Here is a 14,997-nt window from a genome sequence, read left to right as displayed (position 1 = left end):
AAGTTTGAGTTTCCCGTGCCTGCAGAGTGTAAGTTCAAGCGGCCTCACAGGCAAGAAGCTATATGCACCTGAAGTGAACGGGAACACGGGCTGGAATAGTAGATCGTAGATCGTAAAGTTATCTGGAGCGAAGGTGGTAGAAGTCTTGTGAGCAAATGAACACTGGTGCAGGAAGGGATAAACGCAGAACAGAAAGTTCCAACCTTTGAAATTTTTGAAGTGCTTGTGCCCTGCACACTGAGGATCTTATTTGCCGTACAAATATGGCAAATCTTATTTACCCTATACATTTTTGAGGCCTTCCACCTCATAGCTCTTAAGAGAGAAAAAAAATTTTTTTTTCTGACATGGCTGTTGCCAAAGTCGGCTCTATCAAATCTGATGCGCCCCTCTGGGGGAAAGGGAGCTAGAAGCCTCCGTAGGGTGGTTTGCACCTCCTCCAAGCATGCAAGCATGGCTCTGCTCTTGACCTGGGGAGTCCAGCTTCCTCGGTGCAACGTGCTTTGGCAACCGGGTCTTGGCGCCTCCGAGAGCGGGGGGAGGGGTGCCCACGATTCCCAGGCCGCTCTGTACCTCTCGGCGGGCTTGCAGGGACCCTGTAGCAAAGCCCTGGATGCTTGCAGCCGGTGCAAGTTTGCAAGCAGCTGGAGAGCGGTGGCTGGAGTCGGGGGGCGGTGGGCGTGGCCACGCTCCCTCCCAGGCAGTCCCGGGAATGTTCTGAAAAGTATCCAAAAGTTCTGAGTCGCGCGCGCGCGCGCCAAAAGAAAAGGCACAACCCCCCACCACTCCGGGCGTGGCGTGTCCAGACCTCGCCACTCCAGCTGCACCTCCGGCTGCAGCGAACACGTCTCCTGCGCCTCCTCCTCCCGAGCCTCGCTGTCCGTCGGGTTCATACCTCGCAGCAATCACCAGGCGAGAAAGGCGGCCAGAGTGCTCGCACTTCTCCTAGGGGCACCATGCCCAACGACGAGGCATTCAGCAAGCCCTCTACACCGTCGGAAGCGCCTCACGCCCCCGGGGCACCGCCGCAGGGCAAAGCCGGGGGGTTTGGCAAAGCGTCTGGGGCGCTAGTGGGGGCGGCCGGCGGTTCGAGCGCCGGGGGCAGCAGCGGCGGAGGCGGCTCCAGCTCCGGGGCGTCGGGCCTGGGTGCCGGGAGCAAGAAGTCCCCACGGCTGCCCAAGTGCGCACGCTGCAGGAACCACGGCTACGCGTCGCCGCTCAAGGGCCACAAGCGCTTCTGCATGTGGCGGGACTGCCAGTGCAAAAAGTGCAACCTGATCGCCGAGAGGCAGCGCGTGATGGCCGCGCAGGTGGGTGCGGGCGTCCGGGAGCCGGGGTTCAGCCCTAGTTTTTTTTGTTTTTGTTTTTTCCTAGATGGAGTCTCGCTCTGTTGCCCCAGGCTGGACTGTAGTGGCGCGATCTCGGCGCACTACAACCTCAGCCTTCCGGGTTCAAGCAATTGTCCTGCCGCAGCCTCCCAAGTAGCTGGGACTACAGGCGCACGCCACCATGCCCGGCTAATTTTTGTGTTTTTAGTAGAGATGGAGGTTTCACCATATTGGTCAGACTGGTTTCGAACTCCTGACCTCAGGTGATCCACCCGCCTCGGCCTCCCAAAGTGCTGGGATTACAGGCGTGGGCCACCGCTCCCGGCGGGGCCCGAGTTTTTTGAATGAAGTCCCCCCAGCATGGCCGTCGCCATGTGGGTCCTGGGTTGTGGAAAGACGCCGCGGTACTTGCCGACGGCCGCTGCGCTTGGGGTCCTGGGCTCCCGGCCACGCTACAACGCCAGTCTGAGAGGGCCGAAGACGTGTCTCTGATCCCGCCCACCGGGCAGAGTTGCGGGCTTCGCTCGGCTCGGGGTTCCCCACGATCTCTGACCCTGCCTTTCAGCGGAGTTGCGGGGTTAGCCTGTACAGGAGTCCATGGGATCTCTAACTCGCGCCGCTGAAAAGAGTCGCGGGGGTTCCCTGTGCTCCCGGGTCCCTGAGATCCCTGATCCCGCTCTCAGGGCAGGGAATTTTGGGGTTCGCCCCTCTGGGCTTCCCCGCGATCCCAGAGCCCACGCTCCAAGAGTTGGCAGGGTTGGTTGGTCTAGAGGAGTCTTCAGGATCTTCGCTCCGGCCCTCCGAGGTGAGGGTAGTGGGGAGGGTTCGATTCCAAGGGAATCCCCGGGATCTCTAGCCCCGCTCTCCCAGCAGAGTATTGCGGAATTCTCTCCGCTTCAGGGTCCCAAGATCTCCGACCGTGCCTTGGGAGCTGAGGGTTTCGGGGTTCGATTTCATCGAGCGCCCCCAGAATCCCTGATTCTGCCTCTTTGCTGAGTTGCACTTAAATAAGAAAGGATCTTGGAGGGCGCCAGTGCTGGCCGTTCCGTTAGGGGGAAAGGGAGACTCGGCCAGGCTGCTGCTTACCAGGGTAACCTGTCGGAAAGCCTTATTTGTCTTTCTGGAAAAGTCGCTGCAGTGGACGCGCGTTGCGAGGTCTTTCCTGAGCGCCTGGCGCACTTTTTATCTTTGTCCCGCGTGGATGGAGGCTGAGCGCCTCAGCCATTTTGAGAACTCTGGAAATTTTATTAGCGTTTTAAAATTTGCATTCTCGACCGAAGATTAAAGTGCAAATTCTTTGAATATGTTTTAAAGCACGCTTACGAATTTAAAAAAATATGCGCAGGTGGAAAAAAGCGCGCTAGGTAGGGTTTGAGATTTTTGTCCGTCTGTGGTTTTGTTTTTTTAAAGGTTCGTAAGTCGGCTAGTAATTTAACATTTTAATGGAAAGTTAATGTCGTTAGTATTCTAAAAAGATTTTTAGAAGGCAGTAATCTACGTTATTTCCAGTTAAAAGTTGTTTCATCTTTTTAAGACAGGTTATTCAAAATGAAAAGATAACAAATGTTTGCTAACGATGTGCTACTTTTGATTAGGAACATGTAAATATCCTCCATTGAAAACAAATGCCCTAAGGTTATATGCTTTTATGTAATACTTTAGATTTTTACAAATGTGTTTTATACTAAACGTGTTTTGACTTTACAGATGGCGAGTGCAATCATGAAAATAGATATTGTTTTGCCTAATTTCTTAATAGGTATTTTAAGCTTAATCTATAGTGGATGAAAAGAATACACTGGGTGTGGCAATAAAATGCGTCACAATGAGTTTACTGAAAAAATTAATGGACTTTTAAATTACACTGGGTAGAAAAATACTCTAAACATTTAGTCTTTGGCTTAAATGTTTTGTGTGGAGAACATGCTTGGGGGATTTCTCAAAATGTAGTAAAAATATTCTAGTAGAGAAATTAATTTTGAATAACCTTTATTAGTTGAGGAGGCTGCTTACACGGTTAAAAACAAAAGCAACTCAAGGTCACTTAGAATGGGAAACTTCAGTATTTTTTTCTACACCAGAATGTGTGTACTGTGCCAGATGAATCCTTAAAAATCCGTAAAACAACTACTTTTTAGTCATTTTTAAATAGTTTGAAATTGATCTTATATATGATTCTAAAATAATCGTATAGTTGCATTTTTAATCAATTGTTATCCCCTTTCCTTTTTATATATTTCCTAAGAAACATTGAGAGAAGGTCCTTAGCGAGATACCTGAGCATTTTGGATATGCATCGGGTTTGTGTAAGGAAGGATGTGAGTATGCACTGACATACTTCAGAGGTTTGCAGGGGTTTAAAACTTCTTTCTGGTCAGATTCATTGATGTTCTCTTTCTAAGCCTCTTGGTTAATAATAGGAAATTCAAGCTTAATTATTTAATCTTAAGTCATTAATTATTTAAGGTCAATTTTTCTAAGTCGAAGACTATTTTTGGCCATGAGGAAAAATTACTTCCCAATTAATCAGCTTTCTATGTTTGGACTGTAGTTTTCCTAAAGCAACATATAAATTGTAGTTGTTTTTTCTTCCTTTCTTTTTTTTTTTAGACGGGAGTCTCGCTCTGTTCCCCAGGCTGGAGTGCAGTAACATGATCTTGGCTCACTGCAACCTCCGCCTCCCGGGTTCAAGTGATTCTTCTGCCTCAGCCTCCTGAGTAGCTGGGACTACAGGCGCACGCCACCACACCCGGCTAATTTTTGTATTTTTAGTGGAGACGGGATTTCACCATATTGGTCAGGCTGGTCTCAAACTCCTGACCTCAGGTGATCCACCGGCCTGGGCCTCCCACAGTGCTGGGATTACAGGTGTGAGCCACTGCGCCCGCCCCGCCCGTAGTTGAGTTTTGTAATCTAACGTTTTGATTTTACCTTTGGCTTATATTTGGGCAGCTCTGCGGTAGGAGTGCTTCACTGTCATTTCATGAGCACCATACCTTCGTCAGTTTCAACAGAAAGTCTTTGTTATATGCAGTAAGCAAAAATACAGTTAATTTTCTTTAAACCTGTTTTTTTAATCTTGTTTTTTTAATCTTATTTATTTATTTATTTATTTTGAGGAGTCTTGCTCCATCGCCCAGGCTGGAGTGCAGTGGCTTGATTTCGGCTCACTGCAACCTCCGCCTCCTGGATTCAAGTAATTCTCCTTTACACCTCCTGAGTAGCTGGGATTACCGGCGCATGCTACCTCGCCTGGCTAATTTTTGTATTTTTAGTATACGGGGTTTCACCATATTGGTCAGGCTGCTCTCAAGCTGCTGACCTCAGGTGTTACCCCTGCCTTGGCCTCCCGAAGTGATGGGATTACAGGTGTGAGCCACCCCACCTGGCCTGTTTTCAATCTTTAACAATGTTATTTAAAAGAAGATAAATTGAAGAGGGACCATGAAGAGTATGTCAGGTCCTTTCCAGTCTCCAGTTCTGACTCTCTCCTTTCGTCTGTCTGGAATATCACACACCTGTCTTCACCCTTCCTCCCTGCCTTCTGCCTCTTCTGCCTTCAGGGACTTCAACGCCAGATTCCAGTCCCTTTCTCCACTGCTTCTCCCACATGCTCCCTCCACCCCAGGAAACGGGGCTCTCCAGGCTTTCCTAAGCAGCCCCTGCCTTTTCTGTCCACCCTGTTCCATATTCTTTCAGTATGTTCTGCCCCTTCATCCTTGCCTGTCCAAGTCCTCCTCATCCTATTCTTCAGTGCTCTGTCCAAATACTACTGCTGGCTGATTTTAACATGTTAAAGACATTTCTCTCTTTCTTCTGTAGGAGTGAAAGGTACTTTCTTCTGTGTACCACTCTTGTGGTGTTTGTCACAGTTTGCCTTGTGTTGTAGTGGCATTTTGCTTGCCTCCTGTTTCGCCTTTTAAAAAATTTTTTTTTGGAGACGTAGTATTGCTTTGTTGCCTAGGCTGGAGTGCAGTGTTGTGATCTCGGCTCACTGCAACGTCTGCCTCCTGGGTTTAAGCGATTCTTCTGCCTCAGCCTCCCGAGTAGCTGGGACTACAGGTGGGCCAACATGCCTGGCTAATTTTTGTATTTTTTTTAGTGAGGATGGGGTTTCACCATGTTGGCCAGGCCAATCTCGAACTCCTGACCTCCGGTGATTGGCCCACCTCTGCCTCCAAAAGTGCTGGGATTACAGATGTTAACCACCATTCTTGGCCCTGTTTCATTTGTTAAACTGTAAGTAATGTAGGATCCAATCTACTCTTACTGGTCCCTGTTTTTAGTACAGTGGCCTTTTGCAAGTTTGTGGAATGAAGGAGTGAGTGATCCCGTTTTCCTTCCTAATCTGTCACTGCTTCTGACCTCCTCTGCTCTTTAGACTGTACTCCTTCACTTGGGTGACTGCAGCTTTTTCCTGATCCTCCCTAACCAACCATATTCTACACAATGATTTGTTTAACAAGCTTTTCTGTTTGTTTGTTAAGAGACGGGGTCTTACTCTGTCTCCTAGGCTGGAGTGCAGTGGCGCGATCATAGCCCACGGCAGCCTCAAACTCCTGGGCTTAAGTGATTCTCCTGCCTCAGGCTCCTGAGTTGCTGGGATTCCAGGCATGTGCCACCATGTCTGGCAACAAGCATTTTTTGAGCACCTACTGTCTGGCTCAAAACTGTTTCTAAGCTTTGCACATCGTAGTTGCCTGGGTGGGTTTGAGAAGAAATGGGAGATTTTCAGACCTCACCTCCAGAGCTAGTGAATCGTGGTGTCTGGGATGGATGGGGCTTCTGTGCTTTGGCAAAGCTGATTCTGGAGTGCTGGAGGATGACTCGTTGTCGTTGTCGTGTGCTTCCAGGTGGCCCTGAGAAGGCAGCAGGCCCAGGAGGAGGAATTGGGTATCAGCCACCCCATCCCACTGCCCAGTGCAGCCGAGCTCCTTGTCAAAAGAGAGAACAATGGCAGCAACCCGTGCCTCATGACTGAGAGCAGTGGCCCCTCTCAGCCACCACCAGCCAGTGTCCCCGCCACTGCAGCTTCAGGTAATCTGGGGGCACTGGGGTTCACATGGAGACTGGGCATGAGGGAGGAAGAAGGGCTGCAGCCACAGAAACAGGACTCCCCTGAGCTACATACAGTGTTTAGAGCTTAGAGGATTTTGTAAAGGATTCTCCCTCTGAAGGTCTGTTTTTGTCTGCATCACAAAGGCAGGGGCCATGAATTCTAGAAATGCAGGTTCAACTCTTTCCTGTTCATTATTAGTCAAGACTGAATCTGGACAGGAAATGATGTCAGAGAGAGGTGAGTTTGTTCAGATTTCCTCTCAGTCCACCCCTTCATTTTCCAGTCATCCTTGTGGGAACTAAATGTCCTTGTTTCCTAGAACTAGAAGTCCACTTCTCCACTGCATCCATTTGGGGAAAGTGTCTAGAAAGGCCCAATCCTAGTGTCAGATTTGAATGAGCACTGGGAAGTAACACAGGAAGGCAGCCACATTGGCTTGAACTCTCTCCCCTGGGTGCTAAGGAGGACTGTGTTCTTTATTACACATGTGAAACCTGAGACATAGGCAGTTATGGGATTGGCCAAGTTTACTGAATTAGAAAGTATCTGAATGAGTTTATCTGTCTCCAAAGCTCAATACTCAATGTGCTTACTGCACTAGGTCTCTAAATTACAGGGGTGTGGAGTAAAAGTACAGGGGTCTGTTCCAGTATGGAAGCCCCCAGCCACATGTGGCTATTTAAATTTAAATTCATTACAATGAAATAAATGAAAACATTCAGTTTCTTCATTACACCAGCCACATTTTGTGTGCTCAATAGCCACATACAACTCAGGGCTACCATATTGGATAATGCATTTCTGTCTCTTAGAAAGTCTAATTTGATGGCACTGGTCTAGAATGTGGGAGCTATAAGACATCCACCAAATAAAGACCTGTGGAATCTTATTGTTCCTGGCAATTAAATACACATACTATAATTCACAGAATATCTTTAAATGTCTTTAAAGTGTTCTAAGCTCTATGAAATACAGCCTAGCAGTGTGATAATCACCCTGACTAAGCTTTCATGAATTACTCAGTTTGCTGGGCTTAACCACTGTGTACTAAAGTCACACAACCGTATATCATTAACTAGCTGTGCAACTTTGGAGAAGTTACTTAAGCTCTCTGGGCCATTTTTTTCCTCTTGTCAAAAATGAGGGAAAGGGTTCCTGAGGGTCTTAAAGATCTTATGAATCTTGGCCATTATTAAAAAGGAAGTTAAGCAGAAAAGAAAGCAGGAAGGTGTGTCTGTGTCTGTCTCTGTGTATTTTACTGAAGTTATTGACTATGTAATTAACAGAGGTCAAGATACTCTTTTTTCTTTGCTTGGATTGGCTGCTCAATAGTATGTCCTTATAATAGTTTTCTCTTCTTTTTTTTTTGAGATGGAGTCTCGCTCTGTTGCCAGGCTGGAGTGTAGTGGTGTGATCTTGCCTCACTGCAACCTCCACCTCCTCGGTTCAAATGATTCTCCTGTTTCAGCCTCCTGAGTAGCTAGGACTACAGGCGCCTGCCACCACACCCGACTAATTTTTGTATTTTTTAGTAGAAATGGAGTTTTACCATGTTGGCCAGGCTGGCCTTGAACTCCTGACCTCAAGTGATCCACCTACCTCAGCCTCCCAAAGTGCTGGGATTACAGGCGTGAGCTGCCGTGCCCAGCCAAAACTTTGCTTTTCATAGAAAGGAAGGAGTGTATCAGAAATAAGATCTTTACACTTTAAGATTTTAAGATGTGTCCAAGGTTTAGTGACTAAATGATACAGGGTCACGGCTAATCTGGTGGATTTAGTTTTGGGGCTGAGATGAGAAATGGGATGTGTCACATGAGTAAAGACGGCAAGTCCCAGTGCCAGGTTTTCCGTAGGGGAGTAACTCATTTGATTTTCACAAACGTCTCAGGAGGTAGGAATTATCCTCATTTACAGATAGGAAAACCAAGGCTTAGTAAATGGTAACGTAAGGAGGCTGCCACAGAATGGAGCTGGCTGAGCTAGGATTTATTCCAGGCCTGTCTGGTTCCAAAACCCATGGATTTCCCATTCTACTTGACTGGGACCAGTTGTCATGTTTCCTTGAAAAATGGACACTTATGATTGTTTAGAGGCTGTGGTCTAATCCTCAGAGCAATTTAGGGCTGGTGGACAGTTAGCAACAATGTTAGGGGAAAAAGTCCCTGCCATTCTATGTTGGCACAGAAGACAGCAGCCATGGGTCTTCACAGGAAGAAATACAGGGAAAGGCCAGTGATGGATCAGTGTCAGTGCTGGATGTGGCATGACATCACGGTTTGATTATACATCCTAAGATAGTAGAGCTTTAGAGAAGGACTTTAGGCTGTGCGGAGTTCAGAACGACTCTCACAAGGGTGTTTCAGAGTGGTGATAGGGAAAGTTACAAAAGGAAGCAGTAGCGGGGCAAGATAGAGGGTTCAGGGTCAAGGAGGATTTTACCAGAGTCCCTTCCTCACCTGTGGAGTTGACAGACCTCGGAGTCATTCTACAGCCTTGAACTAGCACTCACAGGGAAGGGGAATGTGGAAGCCTACAGCGTGCTGTGCTCATTTGCTCAGGCACAGGTGGGCAACTATGGCTCCGGGGGAGCCTTTACCTTCTGAGGACGATGGGCTCACTCTCTCTCTCTTTTTTTTTTTTTGAGACAGAGTTTTGCTCCTGTTTCCCAGGCTGGAGGGCAATGGCGCAATTTCAGTTCACCACAACCTCCGCCTCCCAGGTTCAAGCGATTCTCCTGCCTCAGCCTTTCAAGTAGCTGGGATTACAGGCATGCGCCACCTGGCTAATTTTGTAGTTTTAGTAGAGACGGGGGTTCCTCCATGTTGGTCAGGCTGGTCTCTGAACTCCCGACCTCAGGTGATCCACCCGCCTCAGCCTCCCAAAGTTCTGGGGTTACAGGCGTGAGCCACCATGCCCAGCGGACGGTAGGTTCTCTGCTAACCAGCTCATCTCTGTGGGGCAGGAGCCACAGGTTGCTGTCATTCATGGGATTTGCTACCAGACCTCCCGAGTGGGGACTGATAACTTCTGGACTGGGTTAGGATGTGAGCAAGAGGGAAATTGGAATGCCAACAGAATTAAACTACATAAATATAGAGACAGAAAGATGGAGTGTGGGAGTGTGGGGGAGAGAGAAAAAGACAGACTGACTGTGGAGAGTCCTGAAGCTTGTATACAGCAAAGGGAGCTTAACTTCTTCGATAGCTTCCTACTAACAAATATATAGCTTATATTCATTTTTCAGATGTTGGCTTTACTTAAAATAATTTCATGCAGGTAAATGGTAAACATGTATAGTGGAGTACAAAAATATATCCCATAAAAGATCATTGTTCTTCTAACCCCAACCTCTTTGTCATTCCAGGATGACTTACTGCATGTACAGATGTATGTGTCTGTTTATCCTTTTCATATGTACATGTAAAATATTCACATAATTAATATAGTGGAAGTGTATTGTTCCTACTTGGGTCTAATTAGCTTTTTTCATTTACTACAGCTGAGAATTTTTAGTGACCTAGAATTCCATTGTATAGATGTGGAAGGCCAGCCAGGCACAGTGGCTCATGCCTGTAATCCCAGCACTTTGGGAGGCCGAGGCGGGTCGATCACCTGAGGTCAGGAGTTCTAGACCAGCCTGGTCAACATGGGGAAACCCTGTCTCTACTGAAAATATCAAAATTAGCTGGGCATGGTGGCACACGCCTGTAGTCCCAGTTACTTGGGAGGCTGAGGCAGGAGAATCTCTTGAACCTGGGAGGTGGAGGTTGCGGTGAGCCGAGATTGTGTCACTGCACTCCAGCCTGGGCCGTAGAGTGAGACCCCATCTAAAAAAAAAAAAAAAAAAGAAAGAAAGAAAAATAGATGTGGAAGGCTACGATTTGAAGTTATGCAGTGAGAGGTGAAAGTTGTAGGAGTTGTCATGGAGTGGTAAAACCTAGCAACCCGGCACACCTTGGGGCAAGTTACTAACTTTCTACTTTCTGATACTTGATGTCTATTGTTTACTAGGTCAGTAGCTTAGTGAAATTTAGTTGACTTTTATTTATTTATTTATTTTTTGAGACAGAGTCTCACTCTATCGCCCAGACTCAAGTGCAGTGGCGCAATCTTGGCTCACTGCAACCTCCACTTCCTGGGCTCAGACGATTCTCTCACCTCAGCCTCTTGAGTAGCTGAGATTACAGGTGTGCATGGCAATGCCCAGCTAATTTTTGTACTTTTAGTAGAGACAGGGTTTCACCATGTTGGTCAGGCTGGTCTCAAACGCCTGACCTCAAGTGATCTGCCCGCCTCAGCCTCCCAAAGTGTTGAGATTACAGGCGTGAGCCACTGCATCCGGCCTTAGTAGACTTTTAAGTCCTTGAAGTTTCTTAGTTATCTCCTTTTGGCTCCCAAAAGGGCCAAAAGTGAAGAAGAGAAGTGCTCAAGAATTATTGCCAAGATTATTGGCCAAATTCTGAGGACACTTAGAAGGAAATTAAGTATTGTTTCATTTATTGGAGAAACTGGCCTCTGAGGAGGATAACATATACTGGAAGAAAACCTCTAAAATCTTTAGCCAAAGATTGGCTGAGACTGACCAGATTAACTGAATAGTCTTTGAATAGCGAGTATAAAATATTTTTGTTGTTATTTTCTTATATGACTATGGGTATTACCGTGGAAAGAAATAGCCTTTTGAAGAAATTCTGTTTATTGCTGTTGCTGTTGCTTGTACTATCAGGATCAGTTGTTAGCAGTACACTTTTTTTTTGTTTGTTTGTTTTTTTTGAGACAGTCTCGCTCTGGTGCTCAGGCTGGAGTGCTGTGGCACGATCCCAGCTTACTGCAGCCTCCGCCTCCCGGGTTCAAGAGATTCTGGTGCCTAAGCCTCTTGAGTAACTGGGATTACAGGCGCTTGCCACTACCCATTTTTTGTATTTTAGTAGAGATGGGGTTTCACCATGTTGGCCAGGCTGGTCTTGAACTCTTGACCTCAAGTTATCCTCCTGCCTCGGCCTCCCAAAGTGCTGGGATTACAGGTGTGAGCTACTGTGCCCAGCCGCAGATACGCTATTGATAAGCAAATAGTTTATTCCCAGCCATTTTTGGAGTATTCAGAAAAAAAGAAAAGAATTAATGGCAAATTTACATTTTTTTCCTGTGGTTTCATTTTTTGAACTTTGGCATAAAATGTACTTTTTTTTTTTTTTCCAAAAGTTACTAGCTGACTTAAATCTCAGGTCTTCTTCCCTTTGTTTGTTTTATTTAATATTCTCTTTTTCTTTAATCTCTCATGTTCCTATAGAATGCTGTTTGACACAGTGCTTATGCTAGGGTCTGCATAGTTCTCTGCCTCTCCTTTTCTGTACAGAAACTGTCAGATGAAGGGTTGCATTGTAGATAATTCACTTCTGCATGTGTGCCCTTTGTAAGGACCTGAATGTTATCTCTCTTGGGGCCCTCCCTTTTGGAGCACTGGGGACTTCCATCCACACTCACATTCACCCTCCCCCAGATCAAACCACCTTGGGCCCCCCTGGGCAGCTCCAGCCTCTTCTGTGGCTCGTGGCCCAGTTTCAATCACCTTTCCCCTGTTAGGAGGGTCAGTCAGGTCTGTGTCTCATATTGAAGGGGCCTGGCCTTCACTTTTCTTCGGCAGTTACTCCACTTGGAGAGCATACAGTGAGAGAGCACATGCCAGTTGGGAAACACATTGTGTTGTATGTTTAAGTGCTTGAAAGTTCATAAAACATGAAATGTGTTCATTTGAAAATGGAATAGTGTCCCATGCAGTTTTTACAAGTAAGAGATATGGCTGGTGAATTAACAGTGGAAGCTACTGAGTTGTTTAAATTAAAAACACTTTTTTAGAGCAGTTTTAGGTTCACAGCAAAATTGAGAGGAAGGTACGGAGATTTTTTTATATACTCCTTGCCCCCACACATGCAGAGCCTCTCCCATATTACCAGCATCCCCCATCAGAGTGGTGTATTGGCCAGCATCGATGAACTTACATTGATGCATCATTGTCATCCAGAATCCATAGTTTGCGTAGGGGTTTGCTCTTGTTGATGTACTTTTTATGGGTTTGGACAAATGTATAATAGCATGTGTCCACCATTATAGTATTCAGAGCATTGCCACTGTCCTAAAAATTCTTTGTGAGGTTATTTAAATTTAAGATAGCATTTTAAACATTTTAGAGTTTTTTGCAAATTTTTATTTTATTTTAAATTTTTATTTAATTAATTTTTTTTTTTTTTTTGAGACGAAGTCTTGCTGTTGTTGCCCATGCTGGGTTGCAGTGGTGCGATCTCGGCTCACTGCAACCTCCGCCTCCCAGGTTTAAGGGATTTTCCTGTCTCAGCCTGCTGAGTAGCTGGGATTACAGGCGTTCGCCACCACACCTGCCTAATTTTTGTATTTTAAATTAGCCACTCCCACTAATTTTTATATTTTTGGTAGAGGCAGGGTTTCACCATGTTGGCCAGGTTGGTCTTGAGCTCCTGACCTCAGGTGCTCCGCCCACCTTGGCCTCCCAAAATGCTGAGATTACAGGCATGAGCCACCAGGACTGACCATTATTATTTATTTAGAGACAGGGTCTCATTCTGTCTCCCAGGCTGGAGTGTAGTGGCTCCATCATGGCTCACTGCATCCTCCAACTCGTAGGCTCAAGCAATTTTCCTTCCTCAGCCTCCTGAGCAGTTAGGACTACAGGTGCACACTATCATGCCTGGCTAATTTAAACATTTTTTCGTTTTGTAGAGACAGGGTCTCGCTTTGTTGCCCAGGCTGGTCTTGAACTCCTGCTTCAGCTCCCAAAGTGCTGGGATTACAGGTGTGAGCCTACACACTAAGGCCATTTTTTTTTTTTTTTTTAATTTTTCAAGACACAGAGGTTCGTTCTGTTGCCCAGGCTGGAATGCAGTGGCACAATCATAGCTCACCGTAGCCTCAAACTCCTGGACTCAAGTAATCCTCCTGCCTCAGCCTCCCAAGTAGCTGGGACTACAGGTGTGCTACGTGTTCAGCTAATTTTTTTTTTTTTTTTTGGAAACAGAGTCTCAATCTTGCCCAGGTTGGAGTGCAGCGGCGTGATCTTGGCTCACTGCACCCTCCACCTCCCAGGTCAAGTGATTCTCATGCCTCAGCCTCCTGAGTAGCTGGGACTACAGGCACATGCGACCATGCCTGGCTAATTTTTGTATTTTTTGTAGAGACAGGGTTTTGCCACGTTGGCCAGGCTGGCCTTATCTTTGGAGTTTTCTAATGTTGTAAAGGAGGAAATACTTTATTCAAATAAGCAATAAAAGCGTTTTATACAAATTGGATTGGGAGTTTTTTTTTCTTTTTTTTTGAGATGGAGTCTGGCTCTGTCGCCCAGGCTGGAGTGCAGTGGCCGGATCTCAGCTCACTGCAAGCTCCGCCTCCCGGGTTTACGCCATTCTCCTGCCTCAGCCTCCCGAGTAGCTGGGACTACAGGCGCCCGCCACCTCGCCCGGCTAGTTTTTTTTTTGTAGTTTTTAGTAGAGACGAGGTTTCACCGTGTTCGCCAGGATGGTCTCGATCTCCTGACCTCGTGATCCGCCTGTCTCGGCCTCCCAAAGTGCTGGGATTACAGGCTTGAGCCACTGCGCCCAGCCAGCGGGAGTTTATTTTTGAAAGATTTTGGCCACTTAAGTGAAATGAGATCCATTTGATTTTAGACAGCTTTCAATTACAGCTAGAATAGAAAATGATATTAGATTAAGAAAAAGGTTTTCAGATAAAAACATTCCCAAATTTTACTTTCAAATAAAACAAATTTTCAGAGTTTCTAGCAAAACAAAACTCCTTAAACTGAAGCTGTAGAGGCAGAAATGAAAGAAAACACTTAAGATTAATGGGACTGGTGGGTTTTTTTTGGTTCGTTTGTTTTTGTATTTATTTATTTATTTTATTTATTTATTGAGACAGAGTCTCGCTCTGTCGTCCAGGCTGGAGTGCAATGGCGCAATCTCAGCTCACTTCAAGCTCCGCCTCCTGGGTTCACGCCATTCTCCTGCCTCAGCCTCCCGAGTAGCTGGGACTACAGGCGCCCGCCACCATGCCCAGATAATTTTTTTTTTTTTTGTATTTTTAGTAGAAACGGGGTTTCACTGTGTTAGCCAGGATGCTCGATCTCCTGACCTCCTGATCTGCCTGCCTCGGCCTCCCAAAGTGCTGGGATTACAGGGATGAGCCACCGTGCCCGGCCAGGGACTGATGGTTTTGATAGCCCGTTTTAGATAGCGTCTCAATTTTGTTTATCTCAGGGATAGTCTTTGCTTATATGTCAAGTATAGCAGTTTAATTGGTCAGATAGAAACTTTTTGTGGAAAGTATTTTAATAAAGCAATTATAAAAACAAAGTACACAGGAAGTAACCTGCTGGTCTACCTTTGACTAGAAAGGAAATTTAGAAAACATCTAGAGCCAGGAAACACTTAAATACAGGAGTTAAATTTACAAATAAATTTTATAACAGCATACCACAGTCACAAGATTCTGCTTTTAGAACGTTTTAGTCACTCCCCATGTACTCTTCCCTCCAGCCCTAGACAGACACTAGTATATTTTCTGTCTCTACAGAGGTGTCTATTC

At 46.2% G+C, this 14,997-nt stretch overlaps 1 protein-coding gene across 2 annotated transcripts in view; it reads left to right on the top strand.

Annotated features, from left to right (window-relative positions):
* Positions 1–770: 770 nt before the first annotated feature.
* Positions 771–14,997, top strand: part of DMRT1 (doublesex and mab-3 related transcription factor 1) — a 126,055-nt gene continuing 111,828 nt past the window's right edge. Inside the window, exons 1-2 of one of the 2 annotated variants that reach the window (XM_025359742.1) lie at positions 771–1,310; positions 6,182–6,365. In XM_025359742.1, coding sequence (XP_025215527.1) covers positions 957–1,310; positions 6,182–6,365 — 538 coding nt within the window. In that variant the 5' untranslated portion in view covers positions 771–956. Of the gene's footprint in view, positions 1,311–2,467; positions 2,739–6,181; positions 6,366–14,997 lie in introns of those variants that run through there. The other variant, XM_025359743.1, reaches the window with a different exon arrangement.

Source organism: Theropithecus gelada, chromosome 15 (genome assembly GCF_003255815.1).
Source record: "Theropithecus gelada isolate Dixy chromosome 15, Tgel_1.0, whole genome shotgun sequence".
Taxonomy (NCBI): Eukaryota; Metazoa; Chordata; class Mammalia; order Primates; family Cercopithecidae; genus Theropithecus; species Theropithecus gelada.
The sequence above is the reverse complement of the archived record's forward strand: the minus strand, read 5'-3'. Positions and strand labels throughout refer to the sequence as shown.